Source organism: Suncus etruscus, chromosome 12, assembly GCF_024139225.1.
Source record: "Suncus etruscus isolate mSunEtr1 chromosome 12, mSunEtr1.pri.cur, whole genome shotgun sequence".
Classification (NCBI taxonomy): Eukaryota; Metazoa; Chordata; class Mammalia; order Eulipotyphla; family Soricidae; genus Suncus; species Suncus etruscus.
This window is the reverse complement of record NC_064859.1, coordinates 64,163,394-64,186,484: the sequence shown is the minus strand read 5'-3', so window position 1 is coordinate 64,186,484 and position 23,091 is coordinate 64,163,394. Positions and strand designations below refer to the sequence as shown.

General features: G+C 49.8%; 2 protein-coding genes and 3 non-coding genes across 7 annotated transcripts in view; 4 read left to right on the top strand and 1 right to left on the bottom strand.

The window, feature by feature from the left end:
• Positions 1 to 6,470, bottom strand: part of STAMBP (STAM binding protein) — a 321,855-nt gene extending 315,385 nt beyond the window's left edge. Inside the window, exon 1 of one of the 3 annotated variants that reach the window (XM_049784414.1) lies at positions 6,403 to 6,470. The gene's annotated coding sequence lies outside the window, so the exon portion shown is untranslated. Of the gene's footprint in view, positions 1 to 1,180; positions 1,249 to 3,790; positions 3,859 to 6,402 lie in introns of those variants that run through there. The other 2 variants (XM_049784415.1, XM_049784416.1) reach the window with 2 other exon arrangements.
• On the top strand, positions 614 to 732 carry LOC126025157 (5S ribosomal RNA). The gene has a single exon (XR_007501201.1). It is a non-coding gene; the product is annotated as a 5S ribosomal RNA (ribosomal RNA).
• LOC126025042 (5S ribosomal RNA) lies at positions 3,224 to 3,342 on the top strand. The gene has a single exon (XR_007501092.1). It is a non-coding gene; the product is annotated as a 5S ribosomal RNA (ribosomal RNA).
• Positions 5,836 to 5,954, top strand: LOC126024787 (5S ribosomal RNA). Its single transcript, XR_007500890.1, has one exon. It is a non-coding gene; the product is annotated as a 5S ribosomal RNA (ribosomal RNA).
• Positions 6,471 to 15,545: 9,075 nt separating the features above from the next.
• Positions 15,546 to 23,091, top strand: part of MRPS5 (mitochondrial ribosomal protein S5) — a 33,386-nt gene continuing 25,840 nt past the window's right edge. Inside the window, exons 1-2 of the mRNA XM_049784408.1 lie at positions 15,546 to 15,904; positions 19,636 to 19,716. Of these exons, the coding sequence (XP_049640365.1) occupies positions 15,847 to 15,904; positions 19,636 to 19,716 (139 nt within the window). The 5' untranslated portion in view covers positions 15,546 to 15,846. The remainder of the gene's footprint in view (positions 15,905 to 19,635; positions 19,717 to 23,091) is intronic.

Genomic DNA, 23,091 nt, shown 5'->3' with positions numbered 1-23,091 from the left:
AGCTCCCTGTGGCGATCAAACACTCTGTTGGCCCTGCTGTGGGCAGCAGCTGGAACCCCCTGGCAGCCGCCCGCCCCCACCCTAGGGAGCAGGAAGCCAGGTGAGCCGGGTGGCTCCGGGGGCTTCCAGATGTGCTGGGCATTCCGCCTGAGAGCCAGCCCAACCCGCCTTGTGCCCAGCCCGAGTCCTGCCCAGCCCAGCCTGGTCTCCTCCCCGCAGCACCCCCCCTCCGGGCGGCCCCACACCCCGAAAGGAGGTGGCCGCGTGCGTGCCTCGGGGTGCTGGCGCGCTGCCGTCCTGGTCCTGGACGTGCGCGGGTGCGGGCAGACAGAGGGGCACACGCAGTGTCCGTGGCGCGCACACACTCGCACACACACGTCCGTGGGCCGGCGAGAGGACGGCGGGCGTGCAGCGCAGCGGCCCAGCAGAGCTGAGCTGAGCTGAGCTGAGCTGAGCTGAGCTGAGCTGGGCCGGGTGGGCCGAGCCGGACGCGTGGTTTCCCTGGAGGTGGCGTTGGGGCGTGTTTCCGAGGCCCGTGGGGCTGTGCGGGGCGGCGTGCGGTGTGTCGACGCGGGGCGCTAGCTTCTTGAGGCCCGCGGAGAGCGGCTCGAGCGTCTACGGCCATACCACCCTGAACGCGCCCGATCTCGTCTGATCTCGGAAGCTAAGCAGGGTCGGGCCTGGTTAGTACTTGGATGGGAGACCGCCTGGGAATACCGGGTGCTGTAGGCTTTTGGGGCCGCGCCCCTTCGCCTTTTGGCCCGCCCCCCGCCTTGTGGCCCGCCCACCCCACCCCCCAAGACCCCGGACGGACGCCTGCCTGGGCCGCTGGCTGCTGGCCCCAGCCCCCGTGCGTGCCCTGAGGCAGGGCCGCCAGGAGCCGGCTGCAGGAGCTCCGAGGACGTCCTGCCTGCCACCCCGCTGCTCCGGGGCGCCTCGGGGACCCTCAGATGTGGCGTCACAATGGGCACGGGACCCAGGGCCCTTGCGGATGCTCCCGCACAGCACAGCAGCACAGCAGCACAGCCAGTGCGGGACCACCAGCCCTCGGCTCGCCGTCCTCCTCTCCTCCCGCACCCAAGACCGACCAGACTTCTCAGCCTTGGGCCCCTGCTCGGGTGGCCCTCTCTCACTCTCTAGACCCCTTAGTCCCACCGGGCCAGGCCCTGGCCACACTCACTATTTTCCTGTCTGGGTCGCCTCTGCCCCCTCTTTCAATCTGGGTTTCTCTGCCTCACACTCCACAGCTCTCTTGGGCTCGGGACCTCTGACTTGCTGTCTTTCTGTCTGTCGGTCGGTCTGTCTCTCAGTCTGTCCATCTGCCTGTCTGTGTACCTGCTTGCCTGCCTGCCCGCCAGTCTGTCTGCGCTATTGCTTGCATGGGTGATGTGTGTGTGTGTGCGTGTGCGTGTGTGTGTGTGTGTGTGTGTGTGTGTGCACGTGTGTCTGGCTGGCTGGCTGGCTGGCTCTGGCTCTGTGACACTTTCTCTCCTTCTCTCTGCCTAGCACTCCGCAGGCTCTCTTGGGCTTAGTGCCTCTGTCTCCCTGCATGCCTGCGTGTGTCTGTCTGTCTGTCTGTCTCTCTGTCTCTCTGTCTCTCTGTGTCTCTTGCTCTCTCTCTCTCTCTTACACTGTTTTTCTTCTGCATAGCACTCCACAGTTCTCTGGATCGGTACCTCTGCCTGCCTGCCTCTTTGTCTGTCTGTCACTTGCTCTCTCTCTCTTATACTTTCCTTTTCTCTGCCTAGCACTCCACTAGATCTGGCTGGCTCAGTTCTGCTTGCCTGTCTGCCTTCAATCTGTCAGTGTGTGTGTGTGTGTGTGTGTGTGTGTGTGTGTGTGTGTGTGCTGGTCAATTTGTCTGTCTCTATCAGCCTCTGGCTCTCTCTTACACTGTCCTTTTCTCTGCCTAGCACTCCACACTCTCTCTTGGGCTTGGTACCTCTGCCTGAGTGCCTAGGAGTGCTTGCCTGCCAGCCTGCCTTCCTGTCTCCCTGCCTGCCTGTCAGTTTCTGTCTCTGGCTCTCTCTTACCCTGTCCTTTCCTCTGCCTAGCACTCACAGGCTCTCTGGTGTTTCGGTACCTCTGCTCGCCTATCTGCCCGTCAGCCTGTCAGTCAGTCAATCTGTCTGTCTGTTTGTCTTTCTGTCTGTCTCTATCTGTCTCTGGCTCTCTCTGTTACACTGTACTCTGCCTAGTACTCCACAGGTTCTGGCTGACTCCAGATCTCTGCTTGCCTGTCTGCCCGCCAGTCAGTCTGTCAATCAGTCAGTCAGTCAGTATATCTGCCTGCCTGCCTGCCTGCCTTGCCTGCCTGCCTGCCTGCCTGTGGTCTCTGTCTGTCTCTGGCTCTCTCTTACAAGGTCCTTTTCTCTGCCTAGCAGTCCACAGGCTCTCTGTGGCTCTGTACCTGCCTGCCGATCTGTCTGTCCTTTACTATGGGTCTCTCTCTTGATCTGTCTGTCTGGCTCCCTCTTCCACTGTCAGGCCTCTCACTCCAGGGGCTCTCCCTGGCTCGGGCACTCTGAGTGTCTGACCGTCTCTGTGTGTCTGGTTGTGTGTTTGTCTGTGCAGTTGTATGTCTGTCAGCCTGTCTGTGCCAGCTAGCTCCCTGTGGCGATCAAACACTCTGTTGGCCCTGCTGTGGGCAGCAGCTGGAACCCCCTGGCAGCCGCCCGCCCCCACCCTAGGGAGCAGGAAGCCAGGTGAGCCGGGTGGCTCCGGGGGCTTCCAGATGTGCTGGGCATTCCGCCTGAGAGCCAGCCCAACCCGCCTTGTGCCCAGCCCGAGTCCTGCCCAGCCCAGCCTGGTCTCCTCCCCGCAGCACCCCCCCTCCGGGCGGCCCCACACCCCGAAAGGAGGTGGCCGCGTGCGTGCCTCGGGGTGCTGGCGCGCTGCCGTCCTGGTCCTGGACGTGCGCGGGTGCGGGCAGACAGAGGGGCACACGCAGTGTCCGTGGCGCGCACACACTCGCACACACACGTCCGTGGGCCGGCGAGAGGACGGCGGGCGTGCAGCGCAGCGGCCCAGCAGAGCTGAGCTGAGCTGAGCTGAGCTGAGCTGAGCTGAGCTGAGCTGGGCCGGGTGGGCCGAGCCGGACGCGTGGTTTCCCTGGAGGTGGCGTTGGGGCGTGTTTCCGAGGCCCGTGGGGCTGTGCGGGGCGGCGTGCGGTGTGTCGACGCGGGGCGCTAGCTTCTTGAGGCCCGCGGAGAGCGGCTCGAGCGTCTACGGCCATACCACCCTGAACGCGCCCGATCTCGTCTGATCTCGGAAGCTAAGCAGGGTCGGGCCTGGTTAGTACTTGGATGGGAGACCGCCTGGGAATACCGGGTGCTGTAGGCTTTTGGGGCCGCGCCCCTTCGCCTTTTGGCCCGCCCCCCGCCTTGTGGCCCGCCCACCCCACCCCCCAAGACCCCGGACGGACGCCTGCCTGGGCCGCTGGCTGCTGGCCCCAGCCCCCGTGCGTGCCCTGAGGCAGGGCCGCCAGGAGCCGGCTGCAGGAGCTCCGAGGACGTCCTGCCTGCCACCCCGCTGCTCCGGGGCGCCTCGGGGACCCTCAGATGTGGCGTCACAATGGGCACGGGACCCAGGGCCCTTGCGGATGCTCCCGCACAGCACAGCAGCACAGCAGCACAGCCAGTGCGGGACCACCAGCCCTCGGCTCGCCGTCCTCCTCTCCTCCCGCACCCAAGACCGACCAGACTTCTCAGCCTTGGGCCCCTGCTCGGGTGGCCCTCTCTCACTCTCTAGACCCCTTAGTCCCACCGGGCCAGGCCCTGGCCACACTCACTATTTTCCTGTCTGGGTCGCCTCTGCCCCCTCTTTCAATCTGGGTTTCTCTGCCTCACACTCCACAGCTCTCTTGGGCTCGGGACCTCTGACTTGCTGTCTTTCTGTCTGTCGGTCGGTCTGTCTCTCAGTCTGTCCATCTGCCTGTCTGTGTACCTGCTTGCCTGCCTGCCCGCCAGTCTGTCTGCGCTATTGCTTGCATGGGTGATGTGTGTGTGTGTGCGTGTGCGTGTGTGTGTGTGTGTGTGTGTGTGTGTGTGCACGTGTGTCTGGCTGGCTGGCTGGCTGGCTCTGGCTCTGTGACACTTTCTCTCCTTCTCTCTGCCTAGCACTCCGCAGGCTCTCTTGGGCTTAGTGCCTCTGTCTCCCTGCATGCCTGCGTGTGTCTGTCTGTCTGTCTGTCTCTCTGTGTCTCTGTCTCTCTGTGTCTCTTGCTCTCTCTCTCTCTCTTACACTGTTTTTCTTCTGCATAGCACTCCACAGTTCTCTGGATCGGTACCTCTGCCTGCCTGCCTCTTTGTCTGTCTGTCACTTGCTCTCTCTCTCTTATACTTTCCTTTTCTCTGCCTAGCACTCCACTAGATCTGGCTGGCTCAGTTCTGCTTGCCTGTCTGCCTTCAATCTGTCAGTGTGTGTGTGTGTGTGTGTGTGTGTGTGTGTGTGTGTGTGTGTGTGCTGGTCAATTTGTCTGTCTCTATCAGCCTCTGGCTCTCTCTTACACTGTCCTTTTCTCTGCCTAGCACTCCACACTCTCTCTTGGGCTTGGTACCTCTGCCTGAGTGCCTAGGAGTGCTTGCCTGCCAGCCTGCCTTCCTGTCTCCCTGCCTGCCTGTCAGTTTCTGTCTCTGGCTCTCTCTTACCCTGTCCTTTCCTCTGCCTAGCACTCACAGGCTCTCTGGTGTTTCGGTACCTCTGCTCGCCTATCTGCCCGTCAGCCTGTCAGTCAGTCAATCTGTCTGTCTGTTTGTCTTTCTGTCTGTCTCTATCTGTCTCTGGCTCTCTCTGTTACACTGTACTCTGCCTAGTACTCCACAGGTTCTGGCTGACTCCAGATCTCTGCTTGCCTGTCTGCCCGCCAGTCAGTCTGTCAATCAGTCAGTCAGTCAGTATATCTGCCTGCCTGCCTGCCTGCCTTGCCTGCCTGCCTGCCTGTGGTCTCTGTCTGTCTCTGGCTCTCTCTTACAAGGTCCTTTTCTCTGCCTAGCAGTCCACAGGCTCTCTGTGGCTCTGTACCTGCCTGCCGATCTGTCTGTCCTTTACTATGGGTCTCTCTCTTGATCTGTCTGTCTGGCTCCCTCTTCCACTGTCAGGCCTCTCACTCCAGGGGCTCTCCCTGGCTCGGGCACTCTGAGTGTCTGACCGTCTCTGTGTGTCTGGTTGTGTGTTTGTCTGTGCAGTTGTATGTCTGTCAGCCTGTCTGTGCCAGCTAGCTCCCTGTGGCGATCAAACACTCTGTTGGCCCTGCTGTGGGCAGCAGCTGGAACCCCCTGGCAGCCGCCCGCCCCCACCCTAGGGAGCAGGAAGCCAGGTGAGCCGGGTGGCTCCGGGGGCTTCCAGATGTGCTGGGCATTCCGCCTGAGAGCCAGCCCAACCCGCCTTGTGCCCAGCCCGAGTCCTGCCCAGCCCAGCCTGGTCTCCTCCCCGCAGCACCCCCCCTCCGGGCGGCCCCACACCCCGAAAGGAGGTGGCCGCGTGCGTGCCTCGGGGTGCTGGCGCGCTGCCGTCCTGGTCCTGGACGTGCGCGGGTGCGGGCAGACAGAGGGGCACACGCAGTGTCCGTGGCGCGCACACACTCGCACACACACGTCCGTGGGCCGGCGAGAGGACGGCGGGCGTGCAGCGCAGCGGCCCAGCAGAGCTGAGCTGAGCTGAGCTGAGCTGAGCTGAGCTGAGCTGAGCTGGGCCGGGTGGGCCGAGCCGGACGCGTGGTTTCCCTGGAGGTGGCGTTGGGGCGTGTTTCCGAGGCCCGTGGGGCTGTGCGGGGCGGCGTGCGGTGTGTCGACGCGGGGCGCTAGCTTCTTGAGGCCCGCGGAGAGCGGCTCGAGCGTCTACGGCCATACCACCCTGAACGCGCCCGATCTCGTCTGATCTCGGAAGCTAAGCAGGGTCGGGCCTGGTTAGTACTTGGATGGGAGACCGCCTGGGAATACCGGGTGCTGTAGGCTTTTGGGGCCGCGCCCCTTCGCCTTTTGGCCCGCCCCCCGCCTTGTGGCCCGCCCACCCCACCCCCCAAGACCCCGGACGGACGCCTGCCTGGGCCGCTGGCTGCTGGCCCCAGCCCCCGTGCGTGCCCTGAGGCAGGGCCGCCAGGAGCCGGCTGCAGGAGCTCCGAGGACGTCCTGCCTGCCACCCCGCTGCTCCGGGGCGCCTCGGGGACCCTCAGATGTGGCGTCACAATGGGCACGGGACCCAGGGCCCTTGCGGATGCTCCCGCACAGCACAGCAGCACAGCAGCACAGCCAGTGCGGGACCACCAGCCCTCGGCTCGCCGTCCTCCTCTCCTCCCGCACCCAAGACCGACCAGACTTCTCAGCCTTGGGCCCCTGCTCGGGTGGCCCTCTCTCACTCTCTAGACCCCTTAGTCCCACCGGGCCAGGCCCTGGCCACACTCACTATTTTCCTGTCTGGGTCGCCTCTGCCCCCTCTTTCAATCTGGGTTTCTCTGCCTCACACTCCACAGCTCTCTTGGGCTCGGGACCTCTGACTTGCTGTCTTTCTGTCTGTCGGTCGGTCTGTCTCTCAGTCTGTCCATCTGCCTGTCTGTGTACCTGCTTGCCTGCCTGCCCGCCAGTCTGTCTGCGCTATTGCTTGCATGGGTGATGTGTGTGTGTGTGCGTGTGCGTGTGTGTGTGTGTGTGTGTGTGTGTGTGTGTGCACGTGTGTCTGGCTGGCTGGCTGGCTGGCTCTGGCTCTGTGACACTTTCTCTCCTTCTCTCTGCCTAGCACTCCGCAGGCTCTCTTGGGCTTAGTGCCTCTGTCTCCCTGCATGCCTGCGTGTGTCTGTCTGTCTGTCTGTCTCTCTGTCTGTCTGTCTCTCTGTGTCTCTTGCTCTCTCTCTCTCTCTCTTACACTGTTTTTCTTCTGCATAGCACTCCACAGTTCTCTGGATCGGTACCTCTGCCTGCCTGCCTCTTTGTCTGTCTGTCACCTGCTCTGTCTCTTATACTTTCCTTTTCTCTGCCTAGCACTCCACTAGATCTGGCTGGCAATCCATGTGCTCTATGTGGTTCGGTACCTCTGCTTGCCTGTCTTCCCATCATCTGTCTGTCTCCCTGTCTGTTCATTTGTCTCTATGTGTCTGGATCTATCTGCTCTGGCTCTCTCTTACACTGTCTGTTTCTTTCTTTCTTTCTTTTTTTTTTTTGGTTTTTGGGCCACACCCGGCAGTGCTCAGGGGTTACTCCTGGCTGTCTGCTCAGAAATAGCTCCTGGCAGGCAGGTGGGACCATATGGGACACCGGGATTCGAAGCAAACACCTTTGGTCCTGGATCGGCTGCTTGCAAGGCAAACACCGCTGTGCTATCTCTCCGGGCCCTACATTGTCCTTTTCTCTGCCTAGCACTCCATACTCTCTCTTGGGCTTGAGTGCCTAGGAGTTCTTGCCTGCCAGCCTGCCTTCCTGTCTCCCTGCCTGCCTGCCTGCCTGCCTGTCAGTTTCTGTCTCTGGCTCTTTCTTAACCTGTCCTTTCCTCTGCTTAGCACTCATAGGCTCTCTCGTGTTTTGGAACCTCTGCTTGCCTATCTGCCCGTCAGCCTGTCAGTCAGTCAATCTGTCTGTCTGTTTGTCTTTCTGTCTGTCTCTATCTGTCTCTGGCTCTCTCTGTTACACTGTCCATTTCTCTTACTAGCATTCCACAGAATCTCGCTGGCTCCGGACTTCTGCTTGACTGTCTGCCTGCCAGTTAGTATGTCAGTCTGTCAGTCAGTCAGTTTGTGTATGTCTGTCTGCCTTTCATCTCTATCTTTCTTTCGCCTGTATTACACTGTCCATTTCTCTGCCTAGCAGTCCATAGGCTCTCTTTTGTTTTACCACTACCTGCTGACCTATCTGTCCTTTACTATGTTTTTCCTGCCTCTCACTCCAGGGACTCTCTGAGTGTCTGACTGTCTCTGTGTTTCTGGTTGCGGTTGTCTGTGCAGATCTATATTTGTCAGCCTGTCTGTGTCAGCTAGCTCTCTGAGAATAACAAACACTCTGTTGGCCCTGCTTTGGGATGAAGCTGGGAGCCCCTGGCAGCTCCCCTCCTCCACCGTAGGATGAGGAAGAATGGTTTGCCAGGTGATTCAGGGCCTCCAGATGTGTTGGAAATTTTCCCGGAGATCTTCCAGCTTGCCTTTTTCTGAGCCCGGGAATATTGCACAGTCCAGAGCTGACTGTTGGTGGCCAGCAGCACTGCCGAGAGACAGCCGGCAGATGGCGCCAGCGCAGAGGCATTGGTCTCCTTACTGCAGCACCCCCTTCCTGGCGGTCCTCTATCCTGAAAGGAGGTCTGTTTGCTGAGCTTGGGATGTTGATGAGCTGTTCTGTAGGTGTGCGTGTGTGGACAGAGAGAGGCACTTGCAGTGGCAGTGGCGCGCACACACTTGGGTACGCAGGCTGACCCACGCACATGGGTCCGCTAGAGGTGGCAAAAGGAGAGCTAGATCGCTGGCAGAAGCATCTCTTGAGGTGGCCTTTTGGTTTGTCTGGAGAAGATATTGTATAGTACATAGCTTTAAGAAATGACGTAGTCATGTAATTTACAGCTTCATGAATGGTTTTGGAAGATACGTTATATGATGTAAGCCAGAACAAATAGGTTAAATGCCAAATTATATGACCTATATGGTATCTAGAATAACTGCATGAAGAACTGTAATGGTCTCTATAGTAGTTGTGTGGAACATCCTTGGCCTGAGTATAGAGAAATGAAGGAAAGAACCTGAGTGGAAGAATAGAAGTACAAATATGAAAGGACAGGGTTCATGAGCTAAGACAGTGTTCGGCAACCTCCGGCTCGAGAGCCACATGTGGCCCTTTACACTTTTAATTTGGCTCTTCTGTGTGCCGGGCAGCTGCTCCAGGAGTCAGGACTCTGCTCCTAGCCTGTCAGTGCGCGCCCTGTGTGTTATCAAAATAAATTTCAATCGTGGTTTTGGCGAGATTTGGCTCAGTTGAAAAAAAAGGTTGCCGACCACTGGGCTAAGAGGTGTCAGGTGTTTTGGTATTGTTATAACGGACAGAACTAAAAGTAAGCCAAAAGCAACAACAGTAGAATCAAGAAACCCAAACTTTAACAATTTGAACTTAGAATGGGTCTGTTATACTGGCTGACTGTGGGCTGGCTATGGGTATGGGATACATTTGAAAAGGAAATGTGGAGGGAGTTGGACACTAATATTGGATTGGCCCAGTTCATTGTATGTCTGAAAAACAACTATGAAAGACTTTGCAAATCACAGCATTTTTAATACATTAAATGATTTTTTTTTTTTTTTTTGGTTTTTGGGCCACACCCAGCGTTGCTCAGGGGTTACTCCTGGCTGTCTGCTCAGAAATAGCTCCTGGCAGGCACGGGGGACCATATGGGACACCGGGATTTGAACCAACCACCTTTGGTCCTGGATCGGCTGCTTGCAAGGCAAACGCCACTGTGCTATCTCTCCGGGCCCACATTAAATGATTTTTTAAAAGTGATCTTTAGCAATAAGCCAAGAAACATTAGTGGGTGTCTCCAGAATGCAGAAAATATTTATGTATATGTATATATATTTTTGGGGGGCCACACCCGGCGTTGCTCAGGAGTTACTCCTGGCTGTCTGCTCAGAAATAGCTCCTGGCAGGCATGGGGGACCATATGGGACACCGGGATTCGAACCAACCACCTTTGGTCCTGGATCAGCTGCTTGCAAGGCAAACGACGCTGCGCTATCTCTCTGGGTCCTTCAAGGTATTTTGTTTGTTTGTTTTGTTTCTTAGGCCACACCTGGTGATGCTCAGGGGTTACTCCTGGCTATGCGCTCAGAAGTCGCTCCTGGCTTGGAGGACCATATGGGACACCGGGGAATCGAAAAGCGTCCTCCTAGGCTAGCGCACTGGCAAGGCAGACACCTTACCTCTAGCGCCATCTTGCTGGCCCCTTATGTACATATTTTTTAAAGTAAAGTTAGAGCGTCTGTATGACCCAGTGATTTCTTCCTGGAATCTCTATCCAGAAAACCTCAGACTCTTTAAAAAGGCTATACGTAGAAATAGAAGAACAAAAAAGGATAAAAGGCTATATGCTTGGTTGAGTTCATTGCTGCAATTAATTAAATAGCCAGAATGTGGAAACAAACCAAAAGTTCGAAGTTGTGTTATCCATACAATGATTATCAGCTGTAAAAAAAGATTGTTCACTACAACTCAGATGGAATTGGAAGGTACACTGTTAAGGTAAATCAAAGGAAAAGAAGATTATCAGACAGTCACACATATTTGTGATATATGGTAAAAGAAAACAAGGGAGTAGGCAATATGAAATGATAAGTCATTGTTCCTGAATTATAGAACAGACTAGCAAGTAAAGAGGGGGATCGATGGGGGAATAGGAAGAAGTGGTTTGAAGTCACATAAAGATATTAGTAGAGGTTTTGTGTATTTTGGTGGTGATAAAAGTGCAAAAACTGTGCATATACATTAACACTATCACGAAGATGAAACCTAAATGATGACATTTTTTAGAAGTTGAGCTAAGTCGAAACTTGATGCCCTCAAAGAAACCCATGCCTGTTTTTAAAATCACCCCATGTGCTGTATATCCAAGCCCAGGTGAACGAGTCTGAATCAGGGTTGCACAAGAAATTATCCAGACCTGGCTGAGGATGAAACACATGTAGTCTGACAATCTTCTACCGCATATGGACAGCCAGCTGCCTGCCAGAACTGTTGCTTTCATTGAGTACAGAGACCACCCCAGGTGAGGGAGTAAGGGCAGATAGCTCAGACTATCCTGAGCCTGTCCTGCTCAGGTTTACATATACATAAACATATACATACATAAGACAATCTCTGTTTTGGGTGAAACTAAGTTGTAAACAAACAGATACAAAAAAACCAGGCGTAATCTTTGTTTTGGGTAAAACAAGGTATAATCTAATAACTGACCCTTTTTTATTAAAAAAATTGAGAGGAGTACTTAAGTCGTGTTCTATTGTTCTCTGAGAGAGGCAGAGACCCCAGATCAGACCTTATAAAAGTGGTTGTTTTTGCATAGGCACAGTAAAAGTTGGGCTGTAATAGTGTCAAAGTTTAAATTGTATACATCATTTTTAAAACATTTAGCCTTTTCCATATTCTTCCATATCTTATACATATCACAATTTTTATCATAGACTTCTCTGAACATAAACATTAGAACCTTATTGCAGATACACTTAGTTTGAAATTTTTTTTTTTTTTTTTTTTTGTTTTTGGGCCACACCCGGCGTTGCTCAGGGGTTACTCCTGGCTGTCTGCTCAGAAATAGTTCCTGGCAGGCACGGGGGACCATATGGGACACCGGGATTCGAACCAACCACCTTTGGTCCTGGATTGGCTGCTTGCAAGGCAAATGCCGCTGTGCTATCTCTCCGGGCCCCTGAAAATTTTCTTAAACATTCTTACACCAAGCACAGTAATATGAGTCTAGAACATTTGAGTTTCTTTTCCTAAACTTCTCTAAACAAAATTACAAGAACATTTCTACAAATATATATTTTATATATATATATACACACACTATATGTAGTATATATATAGTTTGAAAATAAGTTTGCTAAGCATTCTTTTTTTTTCTTTCATTTTTTTGGGGGGTGTCCACACCCGACGATGCTCAGGGGTTATCCTGGCTCTGCACTTAGAAATCACTCCTGGCAGGCACAGGGGACCATATGGGATGCTGAGATTAGAATTTATTGTTTGTTGGTTTGGCTTTTGCGCCCACAACTGGCTGTACTCAGGGCTTACTCTTGACTTAGCACTCAGGGATCACCCTGATGGGTTCTGGGGACCATATGCAGTGCTGGTGATGAAACTCTGGTCAGCCATGATGTGTATTGACACTCCAGACCTGCCAGACAGTCACATCCTTCTTGATTACAGTGCTACAAGGTCAGACATATCATTAGACTTTTGTAAAAATCCTTCCTTCCTTCCTCCCTTCTTCATTACCTCCCTCCCTCCCTTCTTCTTTCCTTCCCTCCCTCCCTCCCTTCTTCTTTCCTTCCCTCCCTCCCTGCTTCCTTTCTTTCTGTGGATGTGGATACAAACACACCCTGTACATATATAATACAAATAGTTTTTGAGGTTTCACAGAAATGGGAAATTTTGGATCTTTTTTTTCGGTGTTCTATGAATGTGTTACTCAGGAGATGCCAGGGATGTTACCTATTTATATAGTGATGGATCAGGTATGGCTCAAAGAACTTACTCAACTTATTGAGATCTATGCTATATTGAATAAACATTTCCTTATTTTTGAGGCAGGCAGAGGAGGACTACACACAGCAATACTGCAGGGTGCACTCCTAGTGAGTCAACAGGGACTGTCTGTGGTTCAGGGTTTAACCCATTTCATCTGCAAGCAAGGCAAGGCAAGAGACACCCATTGAACTATCTCTTTGGCTCCCCTATCCATCAATTTTCATTTTTTTCTGGCTTGCACTTGACAGTTCAACAACACCTTATCAAGGTTACAAAAAGCCTGGAACTTAGGATTGCCCCTTAGTGGACTATACTACTCAATGTTTCTATTTTCACACCTCCTTCCTTCACTCCTGGACTCAGAGAGGAAGGGAACATTCTACCCTCTCTGCCCTAGCTTCCTTGCATGGTCTCTTATTTTCTTTCTAAAAAAACCCTCTTCCTGGGAAAGACAGTGGATAAGGAGTGAGCAGGCCCCTAGCCCAGACAGTAAGTAGCATGTGTTGTACCAGCATGGGTTATAGGATCTCAAGATCGTGGTGTGATGACTTATAAAGTTGAAATTCAGTGAAAAGTGCTTTTGTGCTATCATTGTTTTGTTTGTTTGTTTGTTTTTTGGGCCACACCCGTTTGACGCTCAGGGATTACTACTGGCTATGCGCTCAGAAATCACCTCTGGCTTGGGGGGACCATATGGGACACCGGGTGAACCACGGTCCGTCCTACGCTAGCACTTGCAAGGCAGACACCTTACCTTTAGCGCCACCTTCCTGGCCCCTATCATTGTTTTTAAAAAGTTCTAAAAAGTCGATGTGGGCACTAGGGTTCAGAGGGGTGGAATTCATACAAAACACAAGTTTATTTACCTTCTCTGCCATTCCCCCCCTGAAAAACCCCTAAACATGGGTAAGGCAGGTATCATGTCTGACAGCCCTCAAAAAGCTCAGCTAGTTACTCACTCCAGCTTCTCAGTAGCCTATAGCAGCTTTTTTTTTTTTTGGTTTTTGGGCCACACCCGTTTGACGCTCAGGGGTTACTCCTGGCTATGTGCTCATAAATCGCCCCTGACTTGGGGGGACCATATGGGACGCCGGGGGATCGAACCGAGGTCCTTCCTTGGCTAGCGCTTGCAAGGCAGACACCTTACCTCCAGCGCCACCTACCCGGCCCCCTATAGCAGCTTTTTAATGATACTTTTTACACCCGTTTTGTAGTGAAGCTAATACAGTGAGTGTCTTCATTGCTAAAATTTACCTGGGGAGTCCTCAAAAAGTGATTTCTTACATCACATTTCCTGTATCCTGAATCAATTTCTAGGATGAGGTCCAGGACCTATTTTAAATCTTTCTTCAAGTGACTATGATAGTCAGTTCATGGATGAGCTTTGATCTATAGTTACAAGACTAGTTCCAACAAATCCAGAATCAAGCAACCCAGAATGCCCTTAAAGTTGGTATCCACCTTTTTTTTTGATCAGGACATAGGAATATATGATATGTACCTTCATAGAGCAGTCAAGCAATGGCTGAGAGTCATCTCCTCTTTGCAGCCATGGGCATATTTAGAAAATCCTGTAGCTATGGTGATTTTCAAATGGAACTCAGGTTCAGAATTGCCAGTACAATTGTTTTTGCCTTCTGATCTGGAATCCTCAGCCTTATCCTGACCTTGTCATTATACCCTACATGGGATTCCTAGTGACTACTAGACATGAACCTGTTGAGTTTTTATTTCTCAGAGCCATTAGTAAAGAATAAGTTCATTTGTCTTTGTTGCTTTTGCTGAAAGCCTTTTGTGGGGGACCATAATGAAATGGACCATGAATATGTTCCCAATGAGAGCTTCTCTGTGGGGACACCATCCAAATAACACATTCTTCTCTGCCCTTTATGTGGTATTTAGAAAAACTGCATGGAACAATGCAATGGTCTACAGGGGAGTTGTCTCAAACACCCTTGGCCCCAGTGAGAAGGAAAGAAACTGAATGGAAGAGGAGATACACAAATATGAAAGGATGGGGTCCAGAGGCCAAGCGGTCTCAGGTGCATTGGTAGTGTTAGAAAAAGACAGAACAGGGCCCGGAGAGATAGCACAGTGGCGTTTGCCTTGCAAGCAGCCCATCCAGGACCAAAGGTGGTTGGTTCGAATCCCGGTGTCCCATATGGTCCCCCGTGCCTGCCAGGAGCTATTTCTGAGCAGACAGCCAGGAGTAACTCCTGAGCACCGCTGGGTGTGGCCCAAAAACCAAAAAAAAAAAAAAAAAAGAAAAAGACAGAACTGGGCCCAGAGAGATAGCACAGGGGCATTTGCCTTGCAAGCAGCCGATCCAGGACCAAAGGTGGTTGGTTCGAATCCCGGTGTCCTATATGGTCCCCTGTGCCTGCCAGGAGCTATTTCTGAGCTGACAGCCAGGAGTAACCCCTGAGCACCCCCGGGTGTGGCCCAAAAACAAAAACAAAACAAAAAAAGACAGAACTAAATAATCAAGTCAAAGGCAACAACAATGGAATCAAGAGACACAAACTTTAACAGTCTAAACTTAATACTTATACTGGCATGCTGAAAGGCAGGAAGAATGGTGTGGGATACACTTGGGGAACACTGGTGGAGAGAAGTGGACACTAGTGGTCGGATTGGCTCTGCTTTTGTGATTGTGTGTCAATCACATTGGTTTCAATAAAATTAAAAAATATGTATTTTATTTTAATTACTTTATTTAGGCACTGTGGATACAAAATTGTTTGTGACTGAGTTTCAGTTATAGAATGTATATCACCCTTCAGCACTGAGCAATTTCGGACACCAAAGTCTCCAGACCCCCCCTTCACTGCCCCCACTGCATCCGATAATCCCTCCCTCCTGCCTCTGAGACAAGCATTTTACTTCTTTTCTTTTTTGACACTGGTTTGCATTTTTTTGTTTGTTTTTGTTTTTTGGGCCACACCCGGCGGTGCTCAGGGGTTACTCCTGGCTGTCTGCTCAGAAATAGCTCCTGGCAGGCACGGGGGACTATATGGGACACCGGGATTCGAATCAACCACCTTTGGTCCTGGATCGGCTGCTTGCAAGGCAAATGCCGCTGTGCTATCTCTCCGGGCCCTGGTTTGCATTATTTTAAGCGGCAAGCATCACTTTTGATTCTTCAGATCTGACGCAGTTTTTCATAATTTTCTCTGAAGCACATAACAGTCGTGCCTAAATAAAACCAAAACCAAAGGGCTTCAGGGCTTGGGAGGAATTGGAAGTAAACACATGGTCTATTCCATGCACGGCTTCCAGTTCCAAGTCTTCAGAGCCGCTTTAGGAGATGCTCGGAGGCTCCGACTCCTAGTTAGGAGATCCGACGCAGAGTTCCGGCGAGTTACGTACAGCGGCAACCAATAGGATTCAAGCCTCGACAAGCTCCACCCTTAGGTCCTAACGCGAGGACCCCCCCTGGGGGCTGTCTATAATTTTGCCTGACTCATTCTACTTCTTCCAGGTCTGTACATGTCCAGTTCCGCAGTCCAACCTGCGCTTCGGCCTTTTGGCTCTGGGAATGAAGCCTCCGACCGACGTCTGGCGCTCATTCTGAAACAGTCGCGTCAGGCAGCGCGGCGGGCTGCCCGCTCGAAGTGGCTCGTAGGACCCCAGCATGGCGGCAACTAGGCATGCTGCGAGCTGGGTCTCCGCTCTGTGCAGCGCCCAGGCGGGTGAGCATTGGGTGCGGGTCTCAGGGGCTCTCAGTGTGGCGGGTATGAGGAACTGGCCCGGGGTTGCAGACGTCCGTGTAGAAAGTGACAGGAAGGCGCAAGTCCCGAACCTTTTAGTTGTCCTGCAAGAGGCTGTGTGACCTTTTGTTACTGTGCCCCCTATGGCTTTCATCTACAGATTATGAAAAGCTGCATCAGACCTGAAGAAGCCAAAGGATGCATGCCCCTTAATTAATAATTGCAAGGCAAATGCCCTCCCTGCTGTGCTTTGGCTCTGGCCCATAGCCATGGATGGGCACTTGAGGGTGGAGGGGAGACCGTTCAAGGTCATTTTCGGCTAACCAGTTGGTTCTTGGTGATCGGCCAAGAGGGGCAAGGAATTGATGACACGAGGTAGCCATCTCTACAGAGGAAAAGGCTAGTCTCCGAGTTATGATCTCTGTACTTTTTCTTTGGGGCCTGCTCAGAGCCTTTGGAAGGGGCCGTGTATTTAATATTAGTAACCTTGCTGGGTTTGCCCTCTTTCCACCATCTGTCGTTTGCAGCCTCCAGGGCTGTTTTGTAAAAGTCCACAAAAAGTTTTCTTGGAGGACTCCCCTCATGATGATGGACTTTGCCTTTTCTCCAAACTGTTTTTATTGCAGATGTATAATCCAACATTCATAATACCTTTCCTCAAACCGCTGGATTCTCAGGAGGTGTGTGTGTGTGTGTGTGTGTGTGTGTGTGTGTGTGTATCTTCAATGAGATCTCATAGATATGAAGGGCTATATGTTTTTTCTCTGTCGTCTTGTTCTCCATCTATTTGTCGTCCTCTTCACAATACTTTATGAGATAAATACATGCATATATTCCCATTCTGTAGATGAAAGAATTATGACACAGATTGAGACATTTTTGTAACAGTTTTATTGAAATTCATATGCCCTGTAGTTCATTCTCAGCACGTACAATTCATTGTTGTTTTCTCAGTGTATAGGATTCTTTGCAGTCATCACCACTGTCATTTTTGGAAAATGTTCATCATCCCCCAAAGAGGTTTTTTTTTTTTTTGTTTTTTTGTTTTTTTTTTTTTTGTTTTTTTTAGCTCCTATTGCTCCTAAACCTACGCACCCATGAATATACTTCCTATGTGTGCAAATTCTGAAACTTAAATATAAGTGGAATCATAAATGATTGCATTTGTATGTATTGTGATCTATTGTTACTGGCTTCTTTCTTTTTTTTTTTTTTTTTTTTTTTTTTGGTTTTTGGGCCACACCCTGTGACGCTCAGGGGTTACTCCTGGCTATGCGCTCAGAAGTTGCTCCTGGCTTCTTGGGGGACCATATGGGATGCCGGGGGATCGAACCGCGGTCCGTCCTAGGCTAGCGCAGGCAAGGCAGGCACCTTACCTCCAGCGCCACCGCCCGGCCCCTGTTACTGGCTTCTTTCATTTAAGGTTTTGAAGGTTCTTTTATGTGGTAGCATATGCCTTATCAGTACTTTATCTTTAGGATTGAATGATAGCTTGTTGTATGTGTATACCACTTTTTACAGATCCATTCATCAATTAACAACGTTTGGGTGGTATCCAATTTTTAGCTGCTAGCTAATGTTGTTATAGCTATGTGTGCGATATTTTGTGCCTGTGTGTTTCTCTCATTTCTTTTGTGTGTATACTTAGTGAAATTGTTGGATCAGCCAAACCTCCATATTTAACTTTTTTGAGAAGCTGCTAAACTTTTTTTTCGAAAATAGCAGCACCATTTTACATTCTTTGGGGGGAGGTACACCTAGTGATGCTCAGAAATTTCTCCTGGTAGGCTTGGGAGACCATATAGAATACCGGAAATTGAACCAGGTCAGCTGTGTACAAGGCAAACACCCTCTCCCATTGTGCTATTGCTACAGCCCCTATCCACATTCTGCCCCTATCTTGATGCCAACACTTGCTTTTTATGTTGTTATTTTGTTTTTGTTTTGGGGTTATACCTGGCAGCATTCTGGGGTTACTTCTGGCTCTGCACTCAGAAATCTTTCCTGGTAGTGCTCAGGAGATCATATGGATGCTGGGCATCAAACACAGGATGGTTTTGTGCAAGGCAAATACCCTCCCTGCTGTGCTCTGGCTCTGGCCCAACTTTTTTTGATTATTAGTTATACTGTGCATGAAGTTTGTGGTTTTGATTTGCATTTCTCTGATGGCTAATGAGCACCTTTGTTCCTGGATCGGTTGCTTGCAAGGCAAATGCCACTGTGCTATCTCTCCGGGTCCTAATGAGCATCTTTACCTTGTATTTATTTACTATTTATATTCTTTTTTTTTTTTTTGGTTTTTGGGCCACACCCGGCATTGCTCAGGGGTTACTCCTGGCTGTCTGCTCAGAAATAGCTCCTGGCAGGCACGGGGGACCATATGGGACACCGGGATTCGAACCAACCACCTTTGGTCCTGGATCGGCTGCTTGCAATGCAAACACCGCTGTGCTATCTCTCCGGGCCCACTATTTATATTCTTGGGAGAGATGACTTTCTATATCTTCTGACTTAAAAATTGGATTGTAATGTTCTTTATTTAGTCTTGATACATGTCTGTTATCTGCTATAAGATTTACAGGTATTTTCATCCATACTGTATATTACCTTTCCATTCTCTTGGCTACTTGTGGAAGAGTTTTAAAATGTGATGAAGTATAATTCATCTTTTTGTTATAATTTATTATAATTTTGTTATAATTTTATTCATGGTTAGATATGGCTTTTAGGGTCATCATATCTAAGAGATAACAGCTAGATCCAAGATTATGACGAATTTGACCCCAAAAAAATTTTTTTTTTCTGTGAGTTTTAATCACCACCTGATTTTTCTCTTTCTGGTGTATAAAATCTTTTTTTCAGTGTCTTTTTTTCTATTTTACACAAGATATGTGGGCTCCAGTTCTTGGAGTGTGGCTATTCATTTGACCCATATGTTGAAAAGATTATTCTTTCCCCATTGGTTGGTATTGGTCCCCTTTTTAAACATTAGTTGCCAATGGGAGTTGTCAGCTTGTTCTGGGCTCTGTACTGTGTGAAGTGGTATCCAGCACTATAGGGTCTTTAGAGAGAGCAGGGGAGCAGGTGCAGCAGGAACATAGAGATTTTGGGAGGCCTCACCAAGGGAAGCATTTCAGACCATCCAGGAAGTGTCATAGACACAAGAGTGAAGGAGCAGAACATGTTTCAAACCCAGCATTAGTAGATGGCTGTAGTTTGGAGGGGCTGGGGCAGATAGTGCCAGATGAAACTGATGCCAAAGGCTCTTGAAGATGTGCTGAGTTTTTATCATATTCAATTGGGAGCCAAAAGCTTGGTGACGGTGATGAGAGCTGGGACTTGACCAGACCATTAAGGGATTTCCTTAATGGTGGGGATTTTCTTTGAGAACTCTGGACATAGTTTCTCTGATAGGGAACTGAGGCCTGAAAAAGCCTGAGCTAGCAGAGAAGTGACTGGAAAGCATGAAAGAGGATGCAGCTGACTGTAGATTCAAAGTTGTGGACAGTTCCCTGGTTTGACAACTGTTGGAGGTGTGAATGAAGATGTCGTATAGTGTCCTCTACTTGGGCAAGTGATAATGGACCTTGGAAATGACTCATTTACTTTTTACTTGTCTTGGGTCTTTTATACTTTAGGTGTTACTATTTCTTTGATGTGAAAAATATTCTTTTGTATGAAGAAATTACACTGAATCCATTTTACTTTTGCAGGTCGTGTATGGTCCCGAAAGTTTTGCCTAACTACCTTTCCAGCATCTTCTATTTTGGCATTGAAACCTGTTCTGAACAATGGTGAGATTCACTTTTTTAACTATTTTTTAAATGTGATATAATGGTTTTTAAAGAGCAAGTTAACAAAACATACTTTATGAGGGAATATATTAAATCATATTTTCCAGTTTTTTTCTTATAGAGGGATAGCTTTTATTTCATTATTTTCATAATAATAGCTTCAAATTATTTTTGCTCAGATGTGGTATATAAAGGCATATACACATAGTCTTACATTGTTGTTGTTTTTTTCGGCCATACCCATTTGATGCTCAGGGGCTACTTCTGGCTAAGCGTTCAGAAATTGCCCCTGGCTTGGGGGGACCATATGGGACGGGGTGGGGGTGGGTGGGGGGTGGGGGGGATGGAACCGCGGTCCTGATCCTTGGCTAGCACTTGCAAGGCAGACACCTTACCTCTAGCGCCACCTCACCGGCCCCTCTTGTCAGTACTTTCAATTCTTTTAGCCCCTATATATATTTTTGACTTAATGCATATATTGTTTTCTATGTTAACATCATTATGTTAGTTGAATATTTATGCTTATACCACTGCTTCCTTTTCTCCCCACTATAATAGAAAAATAAGGTTTGGTCAAATATCTGGGCAGTGTTTGATTATTAAGGTTTTTATTATGTATTTATTATTCACAGATAAGGAAGTACACTATTAATACATTTATTGCCTACATTTTCTTTTTCTGGTTTTAATAATTGCTGTTTTGTTTTTCTTTTTTTTGGGGGGGCAGGGGGAGGACCCCCCAAGAGTGCTTAGTAAACTTGGAGCCCCAACTGACATTTTTCCCAGCTATGCTGGGCATCCTCCAGGACATCAAGTGTGCTGGGGAACCCTGTGGTACCAGGAATAAGTCATGAACCCTCCTTTTTTTCTTTATAAGTTGCTTAATTTTATTTGTATCAATTGTCATATTTCTCTAAATTTCATACTAGATTAGTTATAAATATGACAATACTTTCCAGAATCTCAAATACTTTGGTACTTATCTAATAGAAGAGTTTAAATGAGAAAAAGTTTTTCCTGGTGAAAGTAAAAACATTGAAATGAGACCTTTGTGAGCAGACTTGGTCTCTGAAATTTTCCACAGAGATTTATTTTGTAGCCACATTGTCAATGCTCATGGGCTACACCTGGCTCTGCACTCAGGAATTACTCCTGGTGTGCTTGGGGAAACATGTAGGATACCCCAAACTGAACCTATATCAGCCACATGCAAGGCAAACACGCTACCAGCTATACTATCTCTTGGGCTTGTGAGATTTTCTTGACTTAGATTTCTCCTTAGTGATTATTTCCCAGTGTGGGTACTTATGTCCAAAATTCATAGAAATTCAAAGGATCAAAGCAAAATTCATTCAAATAATTATTCAAAATAATTCAAGTAAAAATTTAAGTAATTCTTGTTAGCTAATAACCAGTAACTGGGCTTCAGAAGTACTTTGTCAGGGCCAAAGAATAGGCGCCCCAGGTTCCATCCCCATCACTACCTAGCCCAAGCCCCACCAGGACTGATCCCTGAGCACAGAGCCAAGAGTAAGTCTTGAGCACTTCAGGGTGTGGGCCCCACTCTCCCAAATAACATTGTAAGCAAGGTAAATTATAGCAATTGGATAGTAAAGAGCTCAGAGCTTACTTCTGACCTTGAAAGTCAATTTCTTGCTAAACATTAAAAACATACCAAAGATATGAATTCTCAATCTGCAAAAGTAAATTCACATATGGTTGCTTTTCTGTGCAAAAGCAGGGAGTTTAAAAGACAAGCTAAACTGGTTTAAAGGATTTTAAGGGGCCGGCGAGGTGGCGCTAGAGGTAAGGTGTCTGCCTTGCAAGTGCTAGCCAAGGAAGGACCACAGTTCGATCCCCCGGCGTCCCATATGGTCCCCCCAAGCCAGGGGCAATTTCTGGGTGCTTAGCCAGGAGTAACCCCTGAGCATCAAACGGATGTGGCTTGAAAAACCAAAAAAAAGGGCCCGGAGAGATAGCACAGCGGTGTTTGCCTTGCAAGCAGCCGATGCAGGACCAAAGGTGGTTGGTTCGAATCCCGGTGTCCCATATGGTCCCCCGTGCCTGCCAGGAGCTATTTCTGAGCAGACAGCCAGGAGTAACCCCTGAGCACCGCCGGGTGTGACCCAAAAAACAAAAAAAAAAACAAAAGAAGGATTTTAAAATGGCCTTTGGAGTTGTGAAATTATTGAGCCTGAAAGTTATTATTTTAAATGTTCTTTTGGGGCCCGAGTGATAGCATAGCATAGTGGTAGGGTATTTGCCTTGCACCCAGCTGACCTGGGATGGACCCAGGTTCAATTCCCGGCATCCTGGTTTCCTGAACCTGCCAGGGGTGATTTCTGAGCACAGAACTAGGAGTAACCTCTGTGTGCTTCGGGGTGTGACTCAAAAGAGTTTTTTTATTGAGTAACTCAGTAAGTAGCACAGTGGTGCAGAGGGACCTTGTTCTGGTGTCCCGGTCAGCTTCCACTTCCATGCAGCTTTGGGAGTCACCTGGGCACATGTGTGCCAGTCACCTACTTGCTCTTGGATTTCATCCCCAGCCTTGTCTTCGTTGGAATTGGTGTGGATATTTCTTTCGCTAACTTGTCTTGTGATTCAGACACCTCTAGAGATCCGTTTCCAATTTTGTGCATGAAAAGATAGATGAAGTGACCTCTGGCTACTATAGGAGATTCTTTATTTTTCAGTACCCTGCTGCTGTGCTATCACTCTGGCCCTGTGTTAAAAACATTTTTTTTTTTTTTTTTTGGTTTTTGGGCCACACCAGGTGACGCTCAGGGGTTACTCCTGGCTATGCACTCAGAAGTCACTCCTGGCTTGGGGGACCATATGGGATGCCAGGGGATCGAACCGCGGTCCGTCCAAGGCTAGCACAGGCAAAGCAGGCACCTTACCTTTAGCGCCACCGCCCGGCCCCTTAAAAACATTTTTAAACAATGATGATGCATATGATTAAAAATTTCAAAATGAGGGCCGGGCGGTGGCGCTGGAGGTAAGGTGCCTGCCTTGCCTGCGCTACCCTAGGACGGACCACGGTTCGATCCCCCGGCGTCCCATATGGTCCCCCAAGAAGCCAGGAGCAACTTCTGAGCGCATAGCCAGGAGTAACCCCTGAGCGTCACAGGGTGTGGCCCAAAAACCAAAAACCAAAAAAAAAAAAAAAAAAAAAATTCAAAATGTAGGGACTGGAGCAATGGCATGGAGCATTAAAGCATCTGCCTTGTGGGTGCTAGCCTAGGACGGACCATGTTTTGATCTCCTGGTGTCCCATATGGTACCCCAAGCCAGGAGCGATTTCTGAGTGCATAGCGAGGATTAACCCCTGAGCATCACCGGATGTGGCCCAAAAAAACAAAAACAAAAATCCAA